The 1,032-nt window shown below is 60.8% G+C and overlaps 1 protein-coding gene across 1 annotated transcript in view; it reads right to left on the bottom strand.

The window, feature by feature from the left end:
• Positions 1 to 230: 230 nt before the first annotated feature.
• LOC112617420 (protein kinase C zeta type-like) overlaps positions 231 to 1,032 on the bottom strand; it is a gene marked incomplete at its 3' end in the record, with an annotated part of 11,142 nt that continues 10,340 nt past the window's right edge. The window contains exon 6 of the mRNA XM_025374187.1: positions 231 to 359. Within this exon, the coding sequence (XP_025229972.1) occupies positions 231 to 359 (129 nt within the window). The remainder of the gene's footprint in view (positions 360 to 1,032) is intronic.

The raw sequence follows: 1,032 nt of genomic DNA, 5'->3' as shown, positions 1-1,032 counted from the left end.
CGGAGGCAGATCCAATGGAGGGGCTTCGAGTCCCATCTTTCCACGCCGAGAGCTCCTGGCCCGGCCTCTCCCTGAGTTGCAGACCTGCACCCCGATGGCTGCTCAACACGTGCACCCGGGCATCTCACGCCACCCCAGGCCACGAGCCAAGCTCCTCGCCAGCCCACATCTCCTCCCACCTCCAGTGGCTGAAAACCCAGAGGGTCGGCGGTGACTCCTCCACCCCTCACCTGCCACCACCCATGCCCCAGTGGCCCTCACCAGCAGCACCCACCCACTGTGGCCCTGCAGGGACGTCGGCGTTGGGATCACGACCCACTGGGGCCCCGCAGGGACGTCGGCGTTGGGATCACGACCCACTGGGGCCCCGCAGGGACGTCAGCGTTGGGATCACGACCCACTGGGGCCCCGCAGGGACGTTGGCATTGGGATCACGACCCACTGGGGCCCCGCAGGGACGTCGGCATTGAGATCATGACCCACATATCACTCAGCACCCAAACTGAGTGGAACCTCCCGGAGGCAGCACTGCTGAGTTCAAGGCACATCTGGCCCTGCGTGGGGCCGGTGCTGCAGAATTGGTGGGAAGGGGCTTGCCAGTGACTCCTGGGGAAACAAGAGGCAAGCCTAGCCCCAAAGAGTTCAGTCTCTTTGTGAGGAGAAAGAAATTTCTAGAAACCATCCAAGCATTCAACAACTCCTAGAATCAGGTTCTTCTCAAAAGACAACCTCAGGCCGGGCGCAGTGGCTCAAGCCTGTAACCCCAGCACTTTGGGAGGCCGAGGTGGGTGGATCACGAGGTCAGGAGATCGAGACTATCCTGGCTAACATGGTGAAACCCCGTCTCTACTAAAAATACAAAAAAAAAACTAGCCGGGCGTGGTGGCGGGCGCCTGTAGTCTCAGCTACTTGGGAGGCTGAGGCGGGAGAATGGCGTGAACCCGGGAGGCGGAGCTTGCAGTGAGCCGAGATCACGCCACTGTACTCCAGCCTGGGAGCACAGCGAGACTCCGTCTCAAAAAAAAAAAAAAA

The sequence above is a fragment of the Theropithecus gelada genome, unplaced genomic scaffold (assembly GCF_003255815.1).
Source record: "Theropithecus gelada isolate Dixy unplaced genomic scaffold, Tgel_1.0 HiC_scaffold_16236, whole genome shotgun sequence".
NCBI lineage: Eukaryota > Metazoa > Chordata > Mammalia > Primates > Cercopithecidae > Theropithecus > Theropithecus gelada.
The sequence above is the reverse complement of the archived record's forward strand: the minus strand, read 5'-3'. Positions and strand labels throughout refer to the sequence as shown.